Raw genomic sequence first — 26,037 nt, forward strand, 5'->3', positions numbered from 1 at the left:
AAACCTGCACATTTCAAAAAATAAAAGTGATGTTTCTTTTGATGTTCAGTTTATATATGTATATGATGAGGATGGCTGTCCATTACCTGTTACCTATTGCGCTGATTGGCTGTGTGATTCGCTGTCTAATCCCATTCCCAAATTCCCAAATAATTAATCTTTCTTAATCCATAACTTTGTGTGTATAATCCTCTGTGTTTTGTTGGGTTTTGTGCACTCGTCATGATTGTATCATATTGACTCATTAAAAGCTGATATATTTGATTGTTTGATTTTATTTTACTTGTACGCCCGTTCACTCCGGCAGCGCAGGAAGCGTCATTCCTCTCTGGGATATATAGATTACAGGAGATCTAAGGTTGGGCCTCAGTAGCATTAGGGGAGGGGGAGGGGTGTGTTAATTTACCAAGTTTACTGTAAAGCACTCACCAAGTGGCTTGAGCATTCGAGCAAGCACTCCATTCAAAACCGTTGATAAGGAACGGCTGGCTTGGCAAGCGTGACATGCTTGGAAACTGAACACACCCCGCATTTATTCCCTTTCAGTTTTGTGTTAAACAGCATTATCGACTGTTTCAAAAGGTAATCATACGTGTTTGTTGTTTATAATATTTTTTACTTCCGGTACAATAAGGTACTTCTGGTACTTCTGATACGATAAGGTGCTTCTGGTACTTCTGGTAATCCCACAAAAACTGCACGATAAGCTATTTATACACGTTAACACTGTGTTTGTTGAAGGGGGGAACACCCCTTGGGGAGGGGGAGATATTATTCGTATTAGATATCAGTTTATTAACTAATATTAATTAACTGACAGTTTATTAATGGCGGGGGTGGGGGAGGGGAATGAATATACTACAACCTTAATTGTGCGACCCTTAGTCCTCCTGTCAAGTTTGGTTGAGATTGGATAAGTAACAACCGAACGTATCGTGGTTAAAATCGACAGACAGACAGACACACCAAATTGCGTGTTTTAGTAAGATTACCGTTGAGGGACGCCAGTAGTTATCCTTTTTGGATTTGGATTCTACTTTTTGTGTCGACTTTTGTTGATGCCGTGAACATCATTGTCTGTTTGTGTTCTTGCTCTTCCACGAACGAGCCTTGATGATGTATAAAAAAATTATTTTATTGTGTATCTCTTTATTAATAACATAGCGCCACAAGTGCATAATAACCTCAGTCCATGTGGAGATTGTTATTGATACGGGTCCCAGCAGAGCGTTTCTATGTATGCCTGCACATTGCTGCGTCATCGTCTTCTTTCACTGGCGATGTATTTTGCTCCCAAAAACTTCTGTGGTTTTGAACTCCAACCCCTGCCCCAATACCTTCACATGATTATCTACCATTGGAAAGGTAATCATCGATTTACTTGGTTGAAAAAACAGTTGGCATGGTTATGGATTCTGTTCAAATGCACGTGAAGATGAGTGCGGAAGAGTGAGAGACAGCGGAGGGAGTGGGGAGACAGGGGATGGGGAGGGGGGGCGAGGGGACTAGGACTGGTGGGGGAGAGGGGTTGGGGAAAGGGGGGATTGGGAGAGGGAGGAGAGAGGGAAGGGGGATCCTATGTTAGCTTTTCCCATTACTTGGGACGGGCACTCTTTCTAGTTATTTAATCATTTATTTTGAGCCGCAGTTTGTTTGTTGTTTGTTTTTTGTATACAAGATCGAGGCTCGCGAAAGAGCGAACATTAATCACACAGAAAGACAAACCGACACATAAAACATATAACATCGGGAGCGGTAGACAAGATGGGGAGAGAGGGGGAAGGACACAAACACAACATTTGAGAGCAGGGACCGAGAGACATGGAGACATCGAGAGATCTGAGAGAGGACGAGGGCTTTGGGGGGGGGCATGGGAAGGGGGGGGGGTGGGAGAGGTATAAAACGTATGGACACTGCCAGGACTTCCAAGAAAGAAGTTGGAATTTCAAACAAGGTGGATCTGGGGTGAATTCGCGAGGGTAGAAAAGATCAAGGTTTTGGATGGGGGAAGATAAGAGATGGTGGTGAACAGCTGTTTTAAAGACCTGGAGGGAGGAGTGGGATTGAAGGGAGTGAGGGAGTTTGTTCCAGAGGCGGGAGAAAAGAGGAATGAAAGAGTGAAGGTGAGCAGAGAGCCGAGATTTCGGCAGTTTAACCATCAGAGGGTTGCTGGCAGATCTTGTGCGACCTGTAGGAATATTTGGGGGACAGAGCACAGAGAGCTGGGGGTGCAAGGCCGGAGAGGAGTCGGTAGAAGACAGAAAGACCACCAACCTGCCTGCGGTGAGTGAGTGAGAGGCCCTTGGAGTTAGCTTCATCGCGGGAGATTCCAATGATTCTGAATGCTTTGGTTTCAACAGCGTGAAGCCGAGCTAGGTGTGAGGCAGGAGCACCGGCCCATAGGGGAGAACAGTATTCCATTGAGCTGCGGATGAAAGCCTTGTATGTGGTGAGGAGCTCAGGTGTGCCGAGGAAGGACTTCGCACGACGGAGGATGCCCAGTCGGCGACTGGCTTTGGAGGCCAGCTTGGAAATGTGGTTTTCCCAAGAAAGATCATGGCAGATAGTGAGACCCAAAAGCTTGAGCGACAGAACTTCTTGGAGAGGATTGTTGAGAAAGTAGATGGGAGGGTTGTCCAGTCGATCTTTTCGGAGAGACATAGTAAGAGTGTGAGATTTGTCAGGATTGAAAGACATGTTCCACTTGTTTGACCAGTCTGTGATTTTGTCCAAGTCTTCAGAGTGAGGAGGCTGCAGACTGCCGATCTGAGGGAAGAGGAATGGAGCGGCAGAGAGTGGAGTCATCAGCAAAGAGATAGAGAGGATTTTCAAGAGTCAGAGAGATCATTGATGAAGACCAGAAAAAGCACAGGGCCCAGAACACTGCCTTGGTGAACTCCAGCTTGAACAGGAAGAGGAGATGAGAGAAACCCATTCAGGGCCACACGTTGACGACGACTAGAGAGGAAGTCCGCCAGCCATGCGTGGAGATTTCCCTGGATACCAAAGGAGGAGAGTTTGGTGAGCAGAGCGGGGTGCCAGACCGTATCGAAGGCACGTGATTTGTCGAGGGAGACAGCTCTAATTTCCTGTTTGGCATTGAGGACCTCCATCCATTGTTGAGACAGCAGAAGCAGCATGTCCAGAGTAGAGTGACCTGGTCTGAAACCAAATTGATGATCAGAGATCAAGCCATTGGAGAAGAGGAAAGATTTCATATCTGAAGCAATGATGGATTCCATGACTTTGCTGATAATTGGGAGAAGGCTGATTGGTCTGTAGTTGCTAGGATCTGTTTTTGCACCTTTTTGTGCAAAGCGGTGATGTTGGCTGATTTCCAAGCAGATGGCAGTTGACCTTGAGCAAAAGAGAGGGTGAAGAGAACAGAGAGAGGGGAAATGTTTTTTTTTTGTTTGTTTTTTTGAGTTGAGATTTACACAAGGAAGTAGGCTATGGGGTGAAAAGACTGGGAAAACAGAGAACGAAAGTTATTGGATCACAAACGACGGACCGCTGAGAGAAAAACAAAGCCTCAAGGTTGTACACTGTACAAGGCCTCAAGACACGACACGAATTAACACGATTTTCAATGCAGGTATGAAAGATTTGCACCGAAAATCTTCCTTGGGACACAATATACGTACACACACCATAAAATAAATACAGTTATAACGAAAATACAAATGGGAACAATTACTTAACTTCGATTTCAAATCGCTCGCGACGCGGCAAAGGCCTTGCTCGCGACGCGGCAAACAGACGATTAATTTATGAAAGATAAACACCGAGAAACTTCCAAGGTGCACACTATAACTTCACACACCGAAAGATAAATACAGTTTCGACAAAATACAATTGTGAACAGACAACTTTGAAAACGTGGAGACCGTGTGGAGCTTCGAGAATCCCTGCCGCCGTCTCCAAGATCTCGCCAGTTCTCAAATTATTGTCTGTATCCATTTTCTGTCAATGGAAAACCTACTCCCTTCAAAATTTCTGCTTTTCCATGATTCCAAAGACCTTACAAAAGTTTTCCTTGCACTTGAAAGATTGAAGGATCACATATATGATGTACTGTAGTTTTATTTGGTAATGGCTATCATTGGTGAGCTTCTTTGCAAACTTATAATTGACACGAAGTGAATGCTGTTTTTTTGCATATTTAAACTGATTAACTTTGTGTCTTCATTTACCATTCCTTTTCCTTTCATAAGGTGTTCTTGCCATTGCACAACCCAGTGATGATAGCCAAGCCTCCGATTTCACAAGCCCTGATTCAAGCTCCAATATCCGTTCCCTCCGTTCATCCCAATGAGCTGACAAATCAAGCCACAACTGTGTTCATTGGGAACATTTCGGAAAAGGCATCTGAGGCGCTTATTGGCCTCCTGCTTGCTGTACGTTGAATAGATGAATTGCATTTTAAGTTTTATTTATTTATTTATTTTTATTTTATTTTTTTCTTGCTATACTATATTCTCTAAATTTACTCCAAAGTTAATATGTCTCCAGAAAACCTTGTGCACTGTACTTGTCAAATATAACAAAATGGATGCATGATTCTGTGAACTTATTTACCAAGCTATATGTATGTATGAATGAAGGCCTCTAAAGGTGGTTATTTTTTTATATAATGAAGACTCGTAAAGACTTCCAGACAAATTTGGTAATTGACAACAATGAAAATGTTTCTAAATGAGACCTTGCAAGCTGAAGATTTCCAATATGTCAATTTGCGTGTGATTGTTGGGTTTGATCACTCACTTCACATTACATACATGGTAAAGTAACCTCCACTTGTAGTACTGATTGCAGTTGGATTTACGTTTAGTTTGTTAGATTAAGATGTGTGCAATGTTAAAGCCAAAATGTCACGATTTCAATTCTTATCTGAGTTGTGAAAAACTTAAACACTGACTTTTTGGGCTTTCCCTTCCTCAAAAGCGAATAGTACTTCAAGACTTGGTGAAACCAGAGATAAAATCGCGTTGGAAGAAAAACGTAGAGCGTTCATAAATTGAGGGGTGCGTGTGTGTCGGGTCGGTGCCATGCTCGTGATTGATGTTGTTGAGTGGCTGTAAATCGATACATTTTAAATTGCTTCTCTAATCGATTTGTGTTCCATATTGATGGCACAGCCTCTTGTCATTTGTGTATGAAGAATGAGCTACTATGTGCTCATTCGATAAGTTATTGATGGATATAAAATGAAGTGTTTCATACTTGTCTGGTCAAGTGAAAAGCAAGTTTTTTTTTTTAGTTTTTTTTTTTTTTTTTAAATAAATAAAGTTTTTTTTAAAGTTTTTTTTTTTTCTTTATAAAATACAGTACAGGGGGTCCCCAGGTTGCAAAGGGATTCCGTTCTGAACAATCGTTCATACAGTAAGTCAATCGCTTGTCCGTTGACTGTGTTGATAAATTGGAGATATCTGACGCTTTAAAAATAAATTTAACTGACTCTTTGATGCACTCGGGTGGGTACGTTTGGAACGCATGACGTCAAGATGTACTTGACCAAGAAGGAGGTACAGTCGGTTTAAACTTTTAACCTCAGCAGTGGGGTGCTTTTACCTTTGTTCCTGTGGGCTGTTTCTAAAGCAAATGGTTAATTTATATGAATCGGCTGTGCTTTGGAACGGTTGTTTCATTTTGTGAGTTCAAAGCAAAATTAATTTGATAATGCCTGATTGCTGAGCCATTTGCCATTTTAATGTTTTCCAAATTACTGAGCCGTTTTTTTTTCGTTTTTTTTTTTTGACCCGTTGCATGCCGATTTGCCAGCTGTTAAAAAAGAATAATGCTTAGGCACATCTCCTTGAAACATCCATAATTTAACTTTGTTTTTTACGGCATGGCCCATAGGGCAATGCCATATAGAACAGCGTTTGTCTGTCCATACGTATGTATGTATGACCCTTCTGCTGGCATTTTGCATGTTTATTCCCCTTAAAATTCGTTTTCTCTGCAACCATTGGATCAATTGACACAAAATTTTCACCATAGGTGCACCGCCTCTTGTAGATTTAAAAAAAAAGAAGATAATTATGACGTCATAGGTCACGTGGTACAGGTGCCATCTTGGAAAAACCGAAAAACTTGTCACCTATCTCCGAAACTACTCCATTGAAAAAATTGAAAATGGCAACTTGATCAGTATGAAATGTCTATCAGTATTAAATTTCTTGAGCGTGATCTCGGGATAAATTGGTCGAGAAAAAAAAATGATGACGCCATCTGTCACGTGGTTCGGCAGCCATATTTGTATGGCATATCCTGTAGGGCAATGCCGTCTGGAACAGCGTTTGTCTGTCTATATCTGGTGTATGTATGTATGTCCCTCACAAATGTCTACCAATCAGAGCTGAGGATCTAGTCACATGACAGGGGGACAGCAGATCCAAGCACGGCTACGCCGTTGTTAGACTGCCGGTTTTTTTAAAATTTGGTTATTGACATTCACCCTATACAAGGGTGAAAGCTACTAAATGTTGTTGTGTCGTATACTGTAGAGTACCCTAATCGGTAATCAGCACTCACAATGACTCCAATTGACCGATGCTGATTACAGAAAAATTGCCGATCAATTACATTGTGGATTACAATTTTTCTGTAGATGGATTCCATTCATCATTCGCATCAGTTTTTTTTTGTTTTTTTTTTACACCTCTTTTCCTCCATTGGAGCTATTTGTAGAATGCTCAACATACTTGTGTATCGTGCTTTATGAATTTGTATGTGAAGCTGTTTGTACCCTCTTATTTGTGCCTCTTTGCAAGTGTTCAAACATTTAATGCTGCCCATTTCAAAATGACCGTAACAGCTGTTTCTTTGTGCCTTTATAGAAATGTGGGACAGTTTTGGGCTGGAAAAGGGTGCAGGGTCCATCTGGCAAGCTTCAGGGTGAGCTTCCTCCGATATATCTATATTATAAAAGTGCAAATTGTACATTTGTTTGTTGATATATTTATTTTTGTTTATACATGCTTGGAAAAACTACTGAACCAAATCCAACCAAATTTTCATGGGTACCGCATGGCCGCAGGGTACCCCAAGTATGGTTTCTCTCTGGGTAGCATATCTGGGGAAGGGGGTTCAGGGTGGGGGGAAGACTTCAATTCTCTCTTTGTAAATGTGTTTCATGTAGCACCACCAGGTGGTATCAGATGTTACAAATCATCATCTTGTATAAAAGTTTAAACAACTTGACACCATGCATTATAGTTGGTGTCAGGAAGGGCATCCAGCCATAAAAACATTGCCTCAAACAGGGAACCATGATTGTCATGGGGCCTGCAAGGCTAACCCTTGCTCGAGCAGGGAAAAATGGCCTTAAAACGATCATTCACACCATGCATTATAGTGATGTTGAAGTCTGTGAGAATAATTCAAAATTTTAAACGTTTCATTTCACTCATTTTAAGCAGAGGTTCAAATCAAAGCATCCACCACGCACTGAACTTTCGCAACCAAGCCAAAGTGATTTTTGCTCTGAGATTTCAACATTACCATAAAGCATGTTGTTAAGTTGTTTAAACTTTTTTTATATAAGAAGATTAGAGAGGTGCCCATGCTACGGAGTGGGAAGCCGAAAGCAGACAAAATGCAGATACGGTGAAAGCTAAACCATGAACCAATAAATTCTACATTCCTGTGCCACCTTCAGTTCAACATTGGGCATTGACAGCAAGTTCGTGAATTGACTTGGGCAAAAAATGTACCCAGTCTGAATGGTTCCATACCCAGTCACTAGTGAAACTGCAAATGGTGAATCCACGAATGTCACGGTTAGAATGTAGAAACCCTCATGTCATTTACTCATTCATTTAAAGTCAATATATCTATTTTCATTCCAAACTGCATTTTTCCAATCATAAATTAATACTATTGTATTAATATACCAAAATGTGATGCGATGTCATTATGGTGGTACGACGGCCGACTCCACACACTGCCATTTTGATTCCTATGCCATTCAGGCCGGACATATCGTTGAACCTGTCATGTATCACAATCTGCATGCTCTACCTTTATGTTTCTCATTCAGTGTGAAACAAACAAACCGATTGTTAAAATGACCATCAAATATCGAAAGCATCAGCGTTACGGGTCTTCGAACAACACAGTACGTATTGGCCTTAGGCTTCATGTCTTCATTGTTCATGCCTCACCTTCAGGCTGATTCGGACGTTTCTTAATACAGCAGTATTGTTTTTGTACTAATAATAATAACGTTAATAATAATAATTTAGTAAATATAGTCGTAATACTGCAGTCTCGTTTTCATCACTGCAAGGTTACTGGATTGAAGCGGTGTATGATCGGTTCATTGTTGACTCGATGAGAAGCGGGTGTACTAATTATTGCGAGAGTGAGGAATTTGCCTCGGTTTATTGATACAGTAACGTCGTCTTCGAAATAATAATAATATAGTAAATATAATCGTAACGCTGCAAGCCCTTTGTCGTGATTGCAAGGTTGGTGGATTATGGAGAGTATGGTTGGTTCATTTTTTTTTTTTTTTTTTTTTTTGTTGTTGTTGTTGTTGTTGTTGTTGTATACTGAATCGAGGCTCGTGAAAGAGCTGACATTTATTTCACAAACAAATCAACCAGACAAACAAAATATATAAAAAGAGGGAGCGGAAGACAAGAGAAGGGGAAGCACACAAACACTTGAGGGCACACAACATTTAAGAGCAGGGAGATGTGTGGGAGGGAGAGGGCTTGGGGGGAGGGGGGGGGGCAGAAGGATCAAACGCAAGGACACCAAGGACTTCCAGGATAGAAGTTGGTATTTCAAAAAAGTGGAATTGGGGTGAAATTAGCGGGGATAGAAAATATCAATGTTTTGGATGGGAGAAGATAAGAGATGGTGGTGAACAGCTGTTTTAAAGACCTGGAGGGTGGAGTGGGATTGAAGAGAGTGAGGGAGTTTGTTCCAGAGGCGGGCGAAAAGAGGAATGAAGGAGTGAGGGTGAGCAGAGAGTCTTGATTTTGGCAGTTTAACCATAAGAGGGTTGCAGGCAGATCTTGTGCGACCTGGAGGAATATTTGCTGGACAGAGCCCAGAGAGAGCTGGGGGGGGAAAGGCCAGAGAGGAGTCGGTAGAAGACGGAAAGACCACCAACCTGCCTGCGGTGAGTGAGTGAGAGGCCCTTGGAGTTAGCTTCATCGCGGGAGATTCCAATGATTCTGAATGCTTTGGTTTCAACAGCGTGAAGACGAGCTAGGTGTGAGGCAGGTGCACCAGCCCAGAGGGGAGAGCAGTATTCCATTGAGCTGCAGATGAAAACCTTGTATGTGGTGACGAGCTCAGGTGTGCCAAGGAAGGACTTCGCACGACGGAGGATGCCCAGTCGGCGACTGGCTTTGGAGGCCAGATTTGAAATGTGGTTTTCCCAGGAAAGATCATGGCAGACAGTGAGACCCAAAAGCTTGAGTGACAGAACTTCTTGGAGAGGATTATTCAGAAAATGGATGGGAGGGTTGTCCAGTCGGTCTTTTCGGAGAGACATCGTAAGAGTGTGAGATTTGTCAGGATTGAAAGACATGTTCCACTTGTATGCCCAGTCTGTGATTTTGTCCAGGTCTGCAGAGAGTGAGGAGGCTGCAGACTGCCGATCTGAGGGATGAAGAATGGAGCGACAGAGAGTAGAGTCATCAGCAAAGAGATAGAGAGGATTTTCAAGAGAGTCAGAGAGATCATTGATGAAGACCAGAAAAAGCACAGGGCCCAGAACACTGCCTTGGGGAACTCCAGCCTGAACAGGAAGAGGAGATGAGAGAAACCCATTCAGGGCCACACGTTCACTACGACTAGAGAGGATGTCCGCCAGCCATGCGTGGAGATTTCCATGGATACCAAAAGAGGAGAGTTTGGTGAGCAGAGCGGGGTGCCAGACCGTATCGAAGGCACATGATATGTCGAGGGAAACAGCTCTAATTTCCTGTTTGGCATTGAGGACCTCCATCCATTGTTGAGAAAGCAGAAGCAGCATGTCCAGAGTAGAGTGACCAGGTCTGAAACCAAATTGATGATCAGAGATCAAGCCATTGGAGAAGAGGAAAGATTTCATATCTGAAGCAATGATGGATTCCATGACTTTGCTGATAATTGGGAGAAGGCTGATTGGTCTGTAGTTGCTGGGATTTGTTTTTGCACCTTTTTGTGCAAAGCGGTGATGTTGGCAGATTTCCAAGAAGTTGGCAGATGACCTTGAGCAAAAGAGAGGGTGAAGAGAACAGAGAGAGGGAGTGAAAGAGCGGAAGAACAGGATTTTAGGACCCGTGGGCTGATGCCGTCAGGTCCAGTTGCAGAATCAGAGTTGAGGGTTGACAGAAACTTTTCCACCTTGTCAGGAGGAAAGGACAGAGTCCAGGAGCAGCTGGGTACGACTGGGTACGGTGGGTACAGAGAGGGATGGGTTTGGGACACAAGATTTAGAGGCAAACACAGAGTTGAGGCATTCAGCTTTTTCACGTGCGGAATCAGCCGTGTGGCCGTTTGAGGTGAGGGAGGGGATGGAGGGGGAACAAACACCAGAAACAGATTTGACCAGACGCCACCAGGATTTGGAAGAGGGAGACAGATAAGAGTTCTGTCCTGAGAACGGAGAGATATTGTTTCCTGGCTCTCCTGAGGGTGGACACACACTTGTTTCGGGCTTTGTGAAAGGAAATGAGATTTCCTTCCGTTGGATTTGCTTTCCAGGAGACGAAAGCAAGTTGTTTCTGGGCAATAGCCTCACCACAAGATTCCGTGTACCATGGACGGCAGGAAGGGTATGACAACTGAAGACGAGATGGGATAAATCTGTGCATGAGAGAGAGCAATTTACTTTGGAAGAATTCCCAGGATGAGTTGATGTCAGAGGTGGTAGAGATGGGAGACCAGTCCAGATGATTGATGGCTGCTTGAAGACCGTGCCAGTTGGCCTGAGTGAAATGCCAGACAAGTCGACGCTGAGGAGGCTCTCTGAGAATGGTCAGAGAGATGTCCACTTTAACAAGCACATGATCAGATGAGCCGATTGGAGCAGAAGAAGAGCAGCAGACATTTTCATGGAAGTTTGTCATAACCAAGTCCAGAAGAGAAGATGCTCCGTTGACTGAGATCCGGGTCGGGAAATTGACAGATTGTGTCAGTCCCAGTGAGTCGCAGAAATCCTTTGCTGAAGAGCCATGGCTGGTGAGAGAGGAACCCACACCCAGCCAACTGCCAAGGTGACAATTGAAATCACCACATATGAGGAAGAGAGAGTTGGGATGGGCAGATAGAAGTTGGTCCATATTATCAGACAGCGAGATGTAGATGGAGTCATCACTGTTTGGTGGACTGTACAACACACATATGAACAAAAGGTGGGAGCGAAGGGGAAGCCGTAGCCAAAGGTATTCCTGGGGGTGATGTGGAGAGAGGGCAGTGCAGGGCGAGTGAGGAATAGAGTTTTTTATAAAGATAGCAACTCCCCCTCCAGGACGAGGCTCAGGTCTATCATACCGGAGGAGGGAGTAACCTGGGAGAGATACCAAGGAATCAGAGACATCATGAAGGAGGAAAGTTTCTGTTAAGCAGATCACGTCTGGTTTATCAGAAGCAACCTGTATGGAGAGGTCAGTCAAGTTTGAGCGAAGGCCCCGGATGTTTGAGGTCCATACTGTTAAAGAAGAGGAAGGGGGAGCATCGGATACAAAACGGGGGGGGGGGGGGGGGGGTGGCGGTAGGGTAAGATGGGTAAGATGTGGAAGAGGAGGAAGAGATAGGGAGAGCTGTTGAAGGTGTGTCAGAGATTTCAGAATAGCTTGGAGAAAGGGAAGAATGGGGCGGACAAAAGGTTTGATGGTGATTGGGTGAGGCGCAGTGAGGTGTTATTTGAGGAGGGGGAATAGTGAGGCAGAAGGTTGAGGGAGATGAAGCTGAAAGTTGGAAGGGGGAAGAAGCGGGGAGGACGCTTTGAGGAGGAGGGGTGAGAGGGGAGTCTAGGAGGGGAGGAGTGAGGGAGGGTCTCGGAGGGGAGGGGTGTGGGGGGAGTTTAGGAGGGAAGGGGCAAGGGGGGGAGATCTGAAAGGGATAGGTGATGGGGAAGATTTGGAGGGGAGGGGCAAGGGGGAAGATTTGAAAGGGATGGGTGATGGGGAAGATTTGGAGGGGAGGAGAAAGGGGGAATATTTGAAAGGGATGGGCGATAGGGAATATTTGGAGGGGAAGGGCAAGGGGGTGGATTTGGAGGGGAGGGGTGATGGGCAAGTTTTGAAGGGGAGGGGTGATGGGGAGGATTTGGAGGGGAGGGGTGAGATTGGATTTTAGAAAGTGTACGATTAATGGGAAACGAACATTTATTGCAAAATGAGTTTCTTGAGACCTTCAAATCAAAAATACGTTTGAGGACGCTGAAGGATGGGTGGAGTTCTGGAGAGTTTAGGGAATGTATGAAAGAGGCACTGTAACTGTAAGAGATGGAATTTTTTTTTGGAATGAATAGATTTGGTGAGCAAGTCGAAAGCATCCTTTTATAGAAGAAGAAGAAAAAGGTGTTATAGTATATGACAGAATACAGTTCAGGGGACAGTTGAAACATTTTTTAACGACGTGAACACGTGATCACGAACAACGTGGTCGAAGCAGCAACGAACAAATACGAACGAACAACGGATAAGAACAGAGAAGGGATTTTTTTTTTTTTTTTTTTTTTTTTTTTTTAAGTTGAGATGAAAACAGAGACAGAGACCGAACGTGAAACGTGAAAAATAGAGACCGAAAGTAATTGCGAGCGCAATCGAAGAACCGCTGAGACAGAAACAGCCTCAAGCCAAGGTCAGACACGGTAGCCTACTAGTACTACACTAGGCGTCAGTACTACACTGACACGATAGCGTCAGTACTACACTGACACACTGTACTTCACGTCAGTACTACACTGACACACTGTACTAGTACTACAGACACGGTAGCCTACTAGTACTACACTAGGCGTCAGAATACGCGATACGACGAACTAACCGACGATTCTGTACACAGGTATGAAAAACCAACACCAAGAATACTATTAAAGACACACCAATAGTTACGCACACCGAAAGAAAGATAGTTTCGACAAAAACACAATTGTAAAGTTACTTAACTTCGAAAGCGTGCGCGCATGGACAGCTTTGAAGAGACGTAACGTGACGAGAAGAGACGTGAAGAGACTTTGAAGAGATTTAAAACGTTAGACAAGTGGTCGATGTTCGGGGAAGTTAGGGGGAGAAGAGAAAATCTAAGAAATAAGCAATACAGCGAAGGAAAGAACTTAAATTCACAGAACACCTATGGGGGTAGGGAAGCCGAGAGAAACCAGGCCGCGCACCCGGTGGGACAGAAAACGATTAAATTATACAAAAGTTTGCAAGAATTGCAAATCAACACCAACTGGAAAACACCCTGCAACACATGCACAATAAAAAACGAGTAGAAATTGACGAAAACACGAATGGAAAAAATACTATAACTTTTGCTGCCGTGCAGAGATCGAAGACGCTTCCTTGCTCCAGGGACCGGAAACGGAAGTCTTGACTCGAAACATATTGAATAAACCAGTGTATCAAAGCAATCTCTTTACTTCCATGGTGACAAACAGCTTACAGACTTATGGTACTTCAAAATAATTTAATACTTACATTATTTGCTAACTGGTATCCCCACCCAGGTCATAATAATATAATAATAATAATAATAATTCATTTATTTTGTATAGCGCTTTTCAAGAAGCCCAAAGGCGCTTTGACAGAGTGGAAAACATAATGCATAACAATACATGAAAACAACAATTGCAAAAAGACAAGAATCAATAGGGAAATATTTAAAGCAAAAGGAGGGAGAAGGAGAAGAGATAGTCAGGGGTTAAATGCTGTGGGTTGAATGTTGAATGCAGTGTTGAACAGGTGGGTCTTTAGTGATGTTTTGAATGTGGTGAGTGAGGAGGAGTCTCTGATGGTGTGAGGTAGTGAGTTCCAGAGGGTGGGAGCAGCGATGGAGAAGGCCCTGGCCCCCCAGGATCTGAATTTGGTCCGGATGGAGGGGGTCAGGAGGTTGGTACCAGCAGAGCGGAGGTTGCCGGTGGGAGTGTGTCTGGAGAGGAGGTCAGCCAGGTAGGATGGGGCCAGGTTATGGAGGGTTTTGTATGTCAGGAGGATTTTGTACTGGATTCTCTGGGGGATGGGGAGCCAGTGAAGCTTGTAAAGGACGGGGGTGATGTGGTCACGGGTCCGGGAATGGGTGAGTAGACGGGCAGCGGAGTTCTGAATGTATTGGAGTTTATTGGTGATTTTTGAGGGTGAACCATAGAGGAGGCTATTGCAGTAGTCCAGACGGGAGGTGATGAAGGTGTGGATGAGGGTTTCTGCAGCCGTGGAGGAGAGGGATGAGCGGAGACGGGCAATGTTTTTCAGGTGAAAGAAGGCTGACTTTGTGATCTGTTTCGTGTATTTGTCGAAGGAGAGGGTTTGGTCAAAGATGACGCCAAGATTCCGGATGAGAGGGGAGGTGGATACTGGGATACCGTCGATGTTGAGGGCAAAGTTAGGGGTGGATTTTGTGAGCGTTTTTGGGCCAATGATGATTATTTCAGATTTATCACAGTTAAGCTTGAAGAAGTTGATTTGAAGCCAGGATTTTATTTCAGTGATGCAGTTTGTCAGGATAGAGTGGGTGTCGGTGGAGACGGACTTGGTGGAGATGAAAAGCTGGATGTCATCGGCGAAGCAGTGGAATTGGAGACCATGACGGCGGATTAAGTGACCGAGGGGGGGACAGGTAAAGGATGAAGAGGAGGGGGCCAAGAACTGAACCTTGGGGGACACCTTGGGGGAGAGGAGCAGTGGGGGATTTGCAGTTATTGATGGAGATGAACTGGCGTCTGTCAGAGAGGTATGATTTAATCCAAGAGAGCGCAGTGCCGGTAACGTTAAAGGTGGATTCAAGTCGGGTGAGGAGGATGGTGTGATTGATGGTGTCAAAGGCAGCGCTGAGGTCGAGGAGGACGAGAATGTTGAGGTTGCCAGCATCAGAGGAGAGAAGAAGGTCGTTGGTGATTTTGAGGAGAGCAGTTTCAGTACTGTGGTTGGAGCGGAATCCGGATTGGAATGTTTCATACAGGTTATTGGCAGAGAGGTGATGTTTGAGTTGAGTGGCTACAGCGCGTTCCAAAACTTTTGACAGAAAGGGTAGGTTGGAGATGGGTCTGAAGTTGTTTAGGGTGTCAGGGTTTAGACCAGGTTTTTTTAGAATGGGGGTAACAGCAGCAATTTTGAGGGAAGGTGGGACGATGCCTGTAGACAGGGAGGAGTTTATTGTTGCAATGATAAGTGGAGAGAGAGCAGGGAGGGAGGCCTTGACAAAGCTGGAGGGGATGGGGTCAAGAGTGCAGGTGGCAGTTTTCATTCCTATGAGGAGTTCAGAGAGGTCAGTAGGGGAGATTGGGGAGAACCGAGACAGGGGATGGCAGGACAAGGGGGGGCAGGTGGTTGGAGGGGGAGTGGGTGCGGCGATGGTCAAGCTGTTGTAGATGTTGTCAATTTTGCGTTGGAAGAAAGAGAGGAAGGAGATGCAGTTGTCTACTGTGAATGACTGGGTGGTGGTGTTCAGGGGGCGGAGGAGTTTGTTTATTGTCGAGAAGAGTGCTTTTGGGTTTCCGGAGCCAGAGTGGATAATTTGAGAGTAGTAGGCGGAGCGGGCGCGGGAGAGGGCATCTTTGTAGTGTTGTAGGTGGTCCTTGTAGGCTTGGGAGTGAAATGTGAGACCTGTTTTATTGCGGAGTCTTTCAAGTTGGCGAGCATGAGTTTTCATCAGGCGGAGTTCAGGGGTAAACCAGGGAGCAGAATGGGCGAAAGAAACTGTTTTGGTTTTTACAGGCGCAAGCTGGTCAAGGCAGGAGGAGAGAGTGTTGTTGTAGTAGTCAGTGAGGTCGGAAGGGGTGTGGAGGTCAACGAAGGGAGAAGTGGACATTTTTTCAGAGAGGGTGGATGAGAATGAGGTAGGTGAAAGAGAGTTTAGCTTACGGAAGGTGATAGTGCGATAACGTCTTGGTGTTGGGGTGGGGATGTTGATGGTCATAGTGATAGCTAAGTGGTCAGAGAGGGTGAGGTCGGAGCCAGAGAGATGGTGCAAATTTAATCCAGTGGAGCAGACAAGGTCCAAAATGTGACCACGGATATGGGTAGGAAAGTCGACATGTTGAGTGAGGTTAAAGCAGGTGAGTAAATCAGTGAAGTCAGTGGTTATTGTGGAGTCAGTGGAGTCCATGTGGATATTGAAATCACCAAGGAGGAGGATTGAGGGGGAGAGGGAACATAGCTGGGTCAGAAAGTAGGAGAAGTCAGACAGGAATGATGGGTGTGGCTTGGGAGGACGGTAGACGACAGCCATGACAGACTGCGTGCGACCAGAGAGTTTAGAAGCCAGGTGTTCAAATGATGAGGATGAGGCGATGGGGATGAGGCTGGTCTTGATGTCTTGACGGTGGATAACGGCAATTCCACCACCTCGGCCCCCCGAGCGTGGTTTATTGATGTAGGAATATCCATTGGGTGTGGTGAGGTTGAGTGTGTAGTAGTCCAGAGGTTGTTGCCAGGTTTCGGTGAGACAGAGAAAGTCCAGTTTGTTATCCAGGATGTATTCGTTCAGGATGAGGCATTTGTTGTTGAGGGACCGGGTGTTGAACAGGGTGAGCTTGATGTTGTTTTGAACAGCAGGGATGAATTCAGGTGATTTAGCCAGGGTTCGTAGGCAGGAGGTGCGTTGTGTGTGCGTTGCTGTGACCAGGTGCGCTGGGACGAAGAGTGAGAGTGCGCTGAGCCGACCAGAGGACGGGGATGGAGTGACCTGATTGCAAATATACAAACTTACGACCGGAGCCACGGTGAATGTACCTGGGTCGTCGGAGGAGTCCATTTGATTTGATGGCAGAGATGCATGATGGGGTGGAGCGGGTATTGAGCAGAAGGAGCCTTGCGGCGGAGTACCGCAGAGCCATGTCAGGCAGGAGCGGAGAGACGAGACAAGGCCAAGGTTGAGGAGGTGAAACAATGGTCCCAACCCATCATACTATCCTATCAACGAAACTATCCTATTCAACCGTCATACTATCCTATTCAACTAAACTAAAGTATCAAACAAGCCTGGCTACGCCGCTGTTAGACTTTTGGTCTTGTTTCTTTCCAGTTGGCTCGTTATCTTGTTCAATCCTGTTTTGGTAGATTTTTGCAGGAGATCAAAAGAAAAGCAACCCGACTTGGAATAAAGTGTTTGTTCTCTTCATATAAATGTTTTTCTGCAAAGTTGAATTGATCTTTGTGTTGGTGGTGATTTTAAAATATCTGAAATGGTGGCATGGTGAAGAGTGTGACAGCCTAATGGTGGGTATCAACATTAATAGGACTATTGTTCTGCCTTGCTTGCAAAACTACAATTTCTACCTTCCTCGGAGAATCTCACTCTGTCTCCCTTTCCTTTTGATAGCGTTTGGCTTCTGTGAGTATCGGGAACCAGAGTCGTCACTGTGTGCACTACGCCTCCTGCATGGCCTTGAACTAGGTGGTCGGAACCTTCTTGTCAAAGTGGATGCTAAGACGAAAGCTCTGCTGGATGAGTGGAAGGCACAACACAGGCCAAGAAGCAAAACCGCACCATCTGAGGTCTGATCAGTTGCACTCCCCCACAGTATGAGAATCTCTTGGTGTTTCATCTCCATTGAAGGACTTACACGCACATGCATAAATACACGTATACATATACACACACACACACACACACATATATATGTATATATATATGTATATATATATATATATATATATATACAGTATATATATATATATATATATATATGTATATATATATATATATATATATATATATATATATATATATATATATATATATATATATATATATATATATATATATATATATATATATATATATACAGACTTGGCATTTAATATGGAATATTTTTTTTGTGGGGGTGAACTTACTTTTCAAGATGTCTTAGAACCAAAAGTTCATTGGAATTATGTTGAAATTATTCTAGATTTTGTTAATGTGACCTTTAAAAGAAACAAAAACCACATTTGACATTTCGAAACAAATAAATTGATCCTTGAAAGTGATGTAAACTGATATCGAACTGAATTCACGGACAGTACTGTGTTAAACTTCTGTACGTTTTCCAGAAGTATCTCTTTATTTTGCACATTAGCCAAAATAAATTTGAACAAAAGTTAAATTACGACTGGGATTACGGACAGTAAAATTACAGTTCAGTACTTCGTGTAACCCCCACGAGCATTCAGGAGAGCACGTACGCGTTGAGGTATGCTGTTCAGGAGATTTGCCAAGGTTTGGACAGGAATCGCTTACCATGCAGTGACAATAGCCTGCTGCAATTCACGCACAGAGGTCGGCTGCTGGTCCAAGTGGTCGATTTGACGCGTTAATTCTGCCCACAAGTTCTCTATCGGATTTCATATCCGGGGACATGGCAGGCCACTCCATATGCTCTACACCACGGTCAGCAAGAAAGTGTTGGATCATGCGAGCACGATGAGGCCGTGCATTGTCATCTTTGAAGACAAAGTTTCCTCGAAAGGCTGCACGAGCAAATGGAAGCAATGTTTCTTCCAGAATGGCCCTGTACTTGAACTGGTTCAGGTTTCCATTCAGAACAACCAGGTCAGTTTTGCCCTCTGCATGAAAAGCAGCCCAAACGGTCACCCCACCACCTCCAGCTTGGACTCTTGGCACTATACAATCTTTGTTGTAGGCTTCATGCACTTGTCTGCGCACTCGGACGCGGCCATCTTGACGATAGACCAGAAATCTAGACTCGTCACTGAAGATCACGTGATTCCAGTGTCCTGGCTGCCATTGACGGAGCTCTCTGGCCCACTGCAATCGGCGCTGGTGGTGTTGTCTGGTCAGGCGTGGCTTTCTCAGGGGACGCCTGGCACGATAGCCTGCTTGAACCAGTCGTTGGTTGACTAGCCTTCTGGATACAGGCACATTTGTCAGTTGCTGCCACTCAGCCCTAAGCCGATTAGCTGACTTGGTACGGCCATTGCGGACTAACCAGTGCAGCTGGCGATCATCCCTCCTTGTGGTTCTGTGGGGACGTCCTGGCCTCGGTATTGGAGTAGGGACACCCCTCTGAGCATTTCGTTTCAGGATCTTTGACACCTGACCTTGCGTGATGCCATACTGCCGAGCAATAGCACGCTGTTTCATGCCGTAATTTCGTAAAGCCACCACTCCATGACAAACAGCATTGTCGAGTTTAAGGACCATCTCCAGAGGAAGCGGCAATAACTTTTGGAGATGTGCAGCAGTCGTTTTCCACTAATACAGAACGCAACAACCCTTGTATACCCGACTGTGAAGCCAATCATCAAATGCACCTGTCCGTACATTTTGCCACGCCATCTGTGATATAATCCTGTTGTTGACTTCTTGCTGCGACAGACAATCAGTGACATGGTTCTTTTAACAAATAAATAACCAAAGTGTAAAAGAAACTCACCAGATTGATATACTGAGTTAAGAAAGTAAACCTAAGTCAAGAAAAAAAAAAAATCCATATTAAATGCCAAGTCTGTATGTATATATATATATATATTGTTACGGATCTTGGATGTCGGCTCTCCCCTTATCAAGGGGGGTGTTAATCCCCTTGTCTTTTTATCTGGCCGACCCGAGTCCTGGGGGTTATAACGTCCTTCCCGGCGTGGCGTTAGATAGGGTTTGTTAGGCCTAGGGGTTCACTCCTACCTAAGTACTAACGCCGGCCGGAAACGAGGGAATAACTCCCGCTCGAACCACGGATACGATGGAAAATGCCGAGTGGATAGCAATCCGCGATCCGAGCTATTAACAAAGTGACTAAACCCGATTCTAAGCGGTTGCGATCGTGCCACGTTTACCCAATGATAGAAAGGACGGATGCGATCGGATGGAGAGGAAACCAGAGTATAGGAAGAACAAAGATGGGTTTATTCACAAATGTACAGAAAGAAGAGGAAACAAAAGAATGTACAGGATAGGGAGAGGAAGAGGCAGCACACATGGCAGTCTTAAAACAATCTTATTCTAATACCCCAGACAAATGTACACACTCACATGGGGATTGTAGCTGGATTGTAGAACAGGTAGAGGGTCCGGCGATGGGGTCCAGGCTCCGGTCCCACAGGCGAGACCCGGCAGGCAGCTCCGCGTATGGTTGAACGCGACCGGACAGTTGTATAGCGGGGGGGGGGGGGGGGGGGAAGAGGTGGGGGAGCTGGTGTCCTGTGGCGTACGTAATAAATGCACGCTCGTGCCAAACGCACCCTCCCAATGTTCTCTAATACAAGCACGCCCTTCTTCAACAAGTCTCATACAACCAGCGCTCTCTCATCAAAGAGTTTACAAAGCGCGCGCCTCCAACCAGTTCCGTACAACCAGCGCTCTCCCATCCAAGTCCGAGTTTGAGTCCGTGAAAGGGCTTTGCGCTCGCCTTTTTATATCTCTCCGCGCGATCACTCCGCGGGCCCCAAAGCCACGCCTGTCGGTGATGTTACCTCAGCCCTGGTTGGCTGGTGAGGGCTTACTGGCCACGCCTTTGATGACTGGATGACGTGGCCACACCTTCTTGCCGTTCCGCCCCCTTTCTCGGGCCTCACCGCGTGTCTTATGGCGGCGTTTGAGCGAGCTTCAGCTCAAGACAGCGAACGCTGCTAACAAAGGCGCGTAACAAATTGAGAGAGACATAGGCACCGACTGTAGGGGCGCGTAATGGCATCGCTTGGAGAGGGAGGTCGTAAAATGAACAGAATGAAATGGGCCTACTTCTTATTTGATTGACGCAATGCAGATTCAACTATTGGAAACACGGCCTTATCTAAAACACATACTAATGAAATAACTGAAGTCCTATGGTGGCCTACGTGTTGCTTGTGGACTAACTAGGGGTGCTACCTTTAACCTTTTAATAATGGCATATTTACAAGAGTTTATATACAAGTGTGGGTTCTCAAAACCGCAACACTGCACCTCCCCCCCCCCACCCCCCCCCCTTTTTTTCCAGGCTCGTCCTGAGCCGAAACAAAAGGGCTATCTTTTAAATTAATATGACACTTAGGTGTGGTTACCCTCTACTTTTAACCTCACCCTGAGGGCGACAGTTTTAACACTAGATATGTCCCACCTGCTGCGTTGCATCCTACCTAACTGACTCACGCCTACAATTAACCGAATTATGGAATGGTCTTCAAACTAAACATATAGCTGGTGGGGAGCATTATTTACAAGACACTAATTATTTACAAACTGCAACTCAGGACCTGTCTTTTGTGGGAAAAGAAGAACTTTTGAGAAGGGGAAATGCCATTGCCATGCACTGCACCGATACACCATACAATATGTACCCATAAAATGCACCATAAAACAGCATAAATGCACAAAAAGCACCATCCATGAAAATGCACAAAAAGCAGACATTTCAGAAATAATAAATGACGAATGATGTCTTCCTCTTGCGCTTGCTCTGCTGGGCCGATGTTTCTGGCTGTCTTCTTGCTTGATGTTATTTCAATTAAAAGGGCACACACCGCATCCGCTTTTTATTATTTATATGGCCAGCAGGGCCAACTTAGGTGGTCCACCTGCATGGCATAGATGCCACTTAAAACAGTGGTCCGCAAGCCAGATACCCCTGGCAACAATGGTCGGTCCCAGCAGAGGTGCCAGGCCATAGAACGTGTAGTCCATAAGTGGTGCCAGGCCACAGAACGTGTGGTCCATAAGTGGTGCCAGGCCACAGAACGTATGGTCCATATGGTGCATCAGTGCAGGCAGGAGGCAGCAAGGGTGCGGGCGCACAATCAACGGCACCTGCACACTCCCCTCGGGCACAGAAGAACATGGTCCATGAGTGGGGAAGGAAGACAAAGCAGATTAGCGGGAGCAAGGGCGCAAGGGTACACATCAATACAGGGCAATGCGACATGAAGGGCGCGGGAGAGCGAGCTAAGAAAGCTCGTCCCTAACCGTTCGTCACCCCCCCCCCCCCCATGTCACCGACTCTACCCTTGCCCCTACCCCGTATTGACACCATTTACAAATTCGTCGCTACGTTTTGTCTTTCCCATCCCCTCTAATGCCAAATTCGTCACCAATCCCTCCAAAGGAGGAAGAGATGGAATAACCACAATGTCTCACCCACGTCCTGATGCGTCTTTCATTCCAAACATTTGCAAAAATCTGGTGTGGAGTCTTATCACCTCAGTGAGTGGATGCGGATGGTGCGAAGAGACTTTCTCCTAACTATTCTTCTAAATGACATTAACACTTTTACTCTACCCGGGGTCTTGCCCTGCCTAACCATTGGCCATCATTACTCTATGTGGTTCTAAAAAACCAACTCCCATTGCACATATTGTGGTGCTCTCCAATTTTGGGGGTCTCACTCCCCCGATTTTTCTGTCTGTGCCCTCGCACAATTTCGGGGCTGGGTCGTGTGGCTCCCCTAGCAGGTCCTACTTACCTGCACATCTCTGCCACTGAACGTCCCCACCCGAGCTTGCCTAGCTCCTTCACACTACCCTTCACACAAAGCAGGGATTTTCGAAGCTCCACACGGTCTCCACGTTTTTCGAGGTTAAGTCTGTTCACAATTGTATTTTGTCGAAACTGTATGTATCTTTCGGTGTGTGAAGTTATTGTGTGCAACTTTGGTTGTTTCTCGGTGTTTATCTTTCATAAATTGATCGTCTGTTTGCCGTGTCGCGAGCAAGGCCTTGTACAGTGTGCACTGTACAGCCTTGAGGCTTTGTTTTTCTCTCAGTGGTCCGTCGTTTGTGATCCAATAACTTTCGTTCTCTGTATTCCCAGGCTTTTCACCCATAGCCTACTTCCTTGTGTAAATCTCAAATCAAAAAAAAAAAAAAAAAAAAAACATTTCTTTCTCTGTTCTCATTCGTTTATTCATTCTTATTCGTTCGTTCGTTCTTCGACCACGTGTTTCTCCCCCATTTCCCCAGATAGTTTTCACTCATTAACCTTCAATGTTTACACTTTCCCCTCAAGTTATGTATTCCGTCATATTTTATAACACCTTTTTCTTCTTCTTCTTTAAAAGGCTGCTTTCGACTTGCTCACCAAATCAATTCATCCCAAAAAAAAAAATCCATCTCCTATAGTGCCTTTTTTCTACATTCCCTAAACTCTCCTGCACTCCATCCTCCATCCAGCGTCCTTAAACGTATTTTTAACTCGAAGGTCACAAGAAACTCATTTTGCAATAAATGTTCGTTTCCCATAAATCGTACACTTTCAAAAATCCAATCTCACCCCTCCCCTCCAAATCTTCCCCATAACCCCTCCCCTCCAAATCTTCCCCATCACCCCTCCCCTCCAAATCTTCCCCATCACCCATCCCTTTCAAATCTCCCCCCTTGCCCCCTCCCTCCTAAACTACCCCCTCACCCCTCCCCGCCAAGACGCCCCCTCGCCCCTCCCCTCCGAGACTCCTGCCTCACCCCTCCCCTCCAAATCTCCCCCATATCCCATCCCTTTCAAATCCCTCCCCTTGTCCCTTCCCTCCCAAACTCCCCCCTCACCCCTCCCCTTCAAATCTCCCCACCCTCATTGCTTCTCAATTTCCCCCCTCTCACTCCTCCTCCTCAAAGCATCCTCCCCGCTTCTTCCCCCTTCAAACTCTCACCTCCATCTCCCCCAACCTTCTGCCTCGCTCTTCCCCCTCCTCAAATAACACCTCATTGTGGCTCACCCAATCACCATCAAACCTTTTGTCCGCCCCATCCTTCCCTTTCTCCGAGCTATTCTGAAATCTCTGACACACCTTCAACAGCTCTCCCTACCTCTTCCACCTCTTCCACATCTTACCCTACCCCTCCTCCCCCCTGTTCTGTATCTGATGCTCCCCCTTCCTCTTCATTAACGGTATGGACCTCAAACATCCGGGGCCTTCGTTCAAACTTAACTGATCTCTCCATACAGGTTGCTTCTGTCAAACCAGACGTGATCTGCTTAACAGAAACTTTCCTCCTTTATGATGTCTCTGATTCCATAGTATCTCTCCCGGGCTACTCCCTCCTCCGGTATGATAGACCTGAGCCTCGTCCTGGAGGCGGGGTTGCTATCTTTATCAAAAACTCTCTTCCTCACTCGCCCTGCACTGCACTCTCTCCACCTCACCCCCAGGAATACCTCTGGCTACGGCTTCCCCTTCGCTCCCACCTCTTGTTCATATGTGTGTTGTACCGTCCACCAAACAGTGATGACTCCATCTACATCTCGCTGTCTGATGATATGGACCAACTTCTATCTACTCATCCCAACTCTCTCTTCCTCATATGTGGTGATTTCAACTGTCATCATGCCAGTTGGCTGGGTGTGGGTACCTCTCTCACCAGCCATGGCTCCTCAGCAAAGGACTTCTGCGACTCACTGGGACTGACACAATCTGTCAATTTCCCGACCCGGATCTCAGTCAACGGAACATCTTCTCTTCTGGACTTGGTTATGACTAACTTCCCTGAAAATGTCTGCTGCTCTTCTTCTGCTCCGATCGGATCATCTGATCATGTCCTTGTTAAAGTGGACATCTCTCTGACCATCCTCAGGGAGCCTGCTCAGCGTCGACGAGTCTGGCATTTCACTCAGGCCAACTGGCACGGTCTTCAAGCAGCCATCAATCATCTGGACTGGTCTCCCATCTCTACCACCTCTGACATCAACTCATCCTGGGAATTCTTCCAAAGTAAATTGCTCTCTCTCATGCACAGATTTATCCCATCTCGTCTTCAGTTGTCATACCCTTCCTCCCGTCCATGGTACACGGAATCTTGTGGTGAGTGAGGCTGTTGCCCAGAAACAACTTGCCTTCGTCTCCTGGAAAGCAAATCCAACGGAAGGAAATCTCATTTCCTTTCACAAAGCCCGAAACAAGTGTGTGTCCACCCTCAGGAGAGCCAGGAAACAATATCTCTCCGTTCTCAAGACCGAACTCTCTTATCTGTCTCCCTCTTCCAAATCCTGGTGGCGTCTGGTCAAATCCGTTTCTGGTGTTTGTTCCCCCTCCATCCCCTCCCTTACCTCAAACGGCTACACAGCTGACTCCGCACGTGAAAAAGCTGAATGCCTCAACTCTGTGTTTGCCTCTAAATCTTGTGTCCCAAACCCATCCCTCTCTGTACCCACCATACCCAGTCGTACCCTGCTGCTCCTGGACTCCGTGTCCTTTCCTCCTGACAAGGTGGAAAAGTTTCTGTCAACCCTCGACTCTGATTCTGCAACTGGACCCGACGGCATCAGCCCACGGGTCCTAAAATCCTGCTCTGCTGCTCTATCTCACCCTCTCTCTGTTCTCTTCACCCTCTCTTTTGCTCAAGGTCAACTGCCATCTGCTTGGAAATCAGCCAACATCACCGCTTTGCACAAAAAAGGTGCAAAAACAGATCCTAGCAACTACAGACCAATCAGCCTTCTCCCAATTATCAGCAAAGTCATGGAATCCATCATTGCTTCTGATATGAAATCTTTCCTCTTCTCCAATGGCTTGATCTCTGATCATCAATTTGGTTTCAGACCAGGTCACTCTACTCTGGACATGCTGCTTCTGCTGTCTCAACAATGGATGGAGGTCCTCAATGCCAAACAGGAAATTAGAGCTGTCTCCCTCGACATATCACGTGCCTTCGACACGGTCTGGCACCCCGCTCTGCTCACCAAACTCTCCTCCTTTGGTATCCATGGAAATCTCCACGCATGGCTGGCGGACTTCCTCTCTAGTCGTCGTCAACGTGTGGCCCTGAATGGGTTTCTCTCATCTCCTCTTCCTGTTCAGGCTGGAGTTCCCCAAGGCAGTGTTCTGGGCCCCGTGCTTTTTCTGGTCTTCATCAATGATCTCTCTGACTCTCTCGAAAATCCTCTCTATCTCTTTGCTGATGACTCCACTCTCTGCCGCTCCATTCCTCTTCCCTCAGATCGGCAGTCTGCTGCCTCCTCACT

At 45.7% G+C, this 26,037-nt stretch overlaps 1 protein-coding gene across 2 annotated transcripts in view; it reads left to right on the forward strand.

The window, feature by feature from the left end:
- Positions 1-26,037, forward strand: part of LOC137436635 (RNA-binding protein 25) — a 188,310-nt gene that overhangs the window by 63,966 nt on the left and 98,307 nt on the right. For both annotated transcript variants that reach the window (XM_068130599.2, XM_068130598.2), the window contains 3 exons: positions 4,215-4,397; positions 6,843-6,900; positions 17,494-17,669. In XM_068130599.2, the coding sequence (XP_067986700.2) occupies positions 4,215-4,397; positions 6,843-6,900; positions 17,494-17,669 (417 nt within the window). The remainder of the gene's footprint in view (positions 1-4,214; positions 4,398-6,842; positions 6,901-17,493; positions 17,670-26,037) is intronic.

The sequence above is a fragment of the Myxine glutinosa genome, chromosome 11 (assembly GCF_964187855.1).
Source record: "Myxine glutinosa chromosome 11, kmMyxGlut1.1, whole genome shotgun sequence".
NCBI lineage: Eukaryota > Metazoa > Chordata > Myxini > Myxiniformes > Myxinidae > Myxine > Myxine glutinosa.